At 40.1% G+C, this 1,262-nt stretch overlaps 1 protein-coding gene across 1 annotated transcript in view; it reads left to right on the forward strand.

Annotated features, from left to right (window-relative positions):
* Positions 1 to 1,262, forward strand: part of LOC107103381 (testin-like) — a 20,667-nt gene that overhangs the window by 14,318 nt on the left and 5,087 nt on the right. The window contains exons 2-3 of the mRNA XM_015403073.1: positions 244 to 317; positions 564 to 953. Of these exons, the coding sequence (XP_015258559.1) occupies positions 244 to 317; positions 564 to 953 (464 nt within the window). The remainder of the gene's footprint in view (positions 1 to 243; positions 318 to 563; positions 954 to 1,262) is intronic.

Here is a 1,262-nt window from a genome sequence, read left to right on the forward strand (position 1 = left end):
ATATTTTCCTGCCTCCAGATATTTTCTATTTTTTCACCATCAGGATGTTTTCTCTCTATTTTTCTGAGTCTCTTTCAGACTTTTGTGTTTTTTCATTTGGGGGCATGCTTCATTTTACGGTGTTTTAATGTTTTTGAACAAAAAAAGAAAAGAAAAAAGATGAAATGAGGAGGAGTTTTAATGTCAGAATGCTGGTTAGTGAAACGTCTTTGACTCTGATTTTGCTGTGGTTTCTCCTTCCAGATGTCTCTCAGAGGTCCTGGCCAGTGTCTGCTCTGTAAAGGCAGCTGTTCTGGATATCAGCCCCATTCTTGGAGGTAAACCTGCTTCTTTTTCAGCTTTTTGAAATGTCACTTTAACAACAAAGTGATAAAAATAATAGACTTTTGCTTCATACAACACAGCAATCAGCCACAGTTTCTGCATCTGTAAGCAAGAATTTCTAGAAACAACTTTTATTAAGATGGGATGTTAGAGAAAACAAAATCTTAGAAGGAATTGATAAATGAGATCCTTTAATGTTTACTGAAATAAACAGAACCCTGTTGATCCCTGTGCTCCAGGAAGGCCTGCATGGCGTGCGGCTGCAGCTCGGCAGACCACGCTCCTGAGGGCGACCAGGAGGATGACCAGCGGATGGGACGCCTGCTGGGAGACTCGCCCTGCTCACACTTAACTGCAAAGGTCAAAGGAGGCGGCGGCCTTCGGGTGTACAAGAGAAACCGGATGATTGTGACCAACCCGGTGGTTTCACGCAAAGACCCAACTTTCCACACCACCACATACGACTGGGCCCCCGCCGGACTCAACCAGAAACTGGTGAGATTCCTGCAGTTTCTGACGTCCTGCTGGCAGACGGGAAACAGTCCGTTATTCTTTTCTAGAATCACATTAATTTGTTTAATTCCTGATTATTTAATTGTAAACATGTTTAAACATTTAATGCTCCACTTGTAGAAGGCCAGATGGAGCAGCCTTTTTATCAAACTATTTAAGTTTTTTATTCTGAAGTATTTAAAATAGAGCTACTTTAAAAATAGTATTCCTCACAGACAAAAAAAAGTAATCTTATTTCTTAATAATTCTCTTAGCTAGTTCTTAGCAGTCTGTTGGGATTTATGCAGACATATTTCTCTATCTGCTGTATATCACCTCACAGCTTCTGAAAATAATAGCTCTGTAGCACATATTATGCAGCGCCGATAAGCAGTCCAAAATTAGGAGCAATATTTATGGTTATTTAGCGCGTTTTAAGATAAAAA

This window comes from Cyprinodon variegatus, unplaced genomic scaffold (assembly GCF_000732505.1).
Source record: "Cyprinodon variegatus isolate N-32 unplaced genomic scaffold, C_variegatus-1.0 Scaffold1436, whole genome shotgun sequence".
NCBI lineage: Eukaryota > Metazoa > Chordata > Actinopteri > Cyprinodontiformes > Cyprinodontidae > Cyprinodon > Cyprinodon variegatus.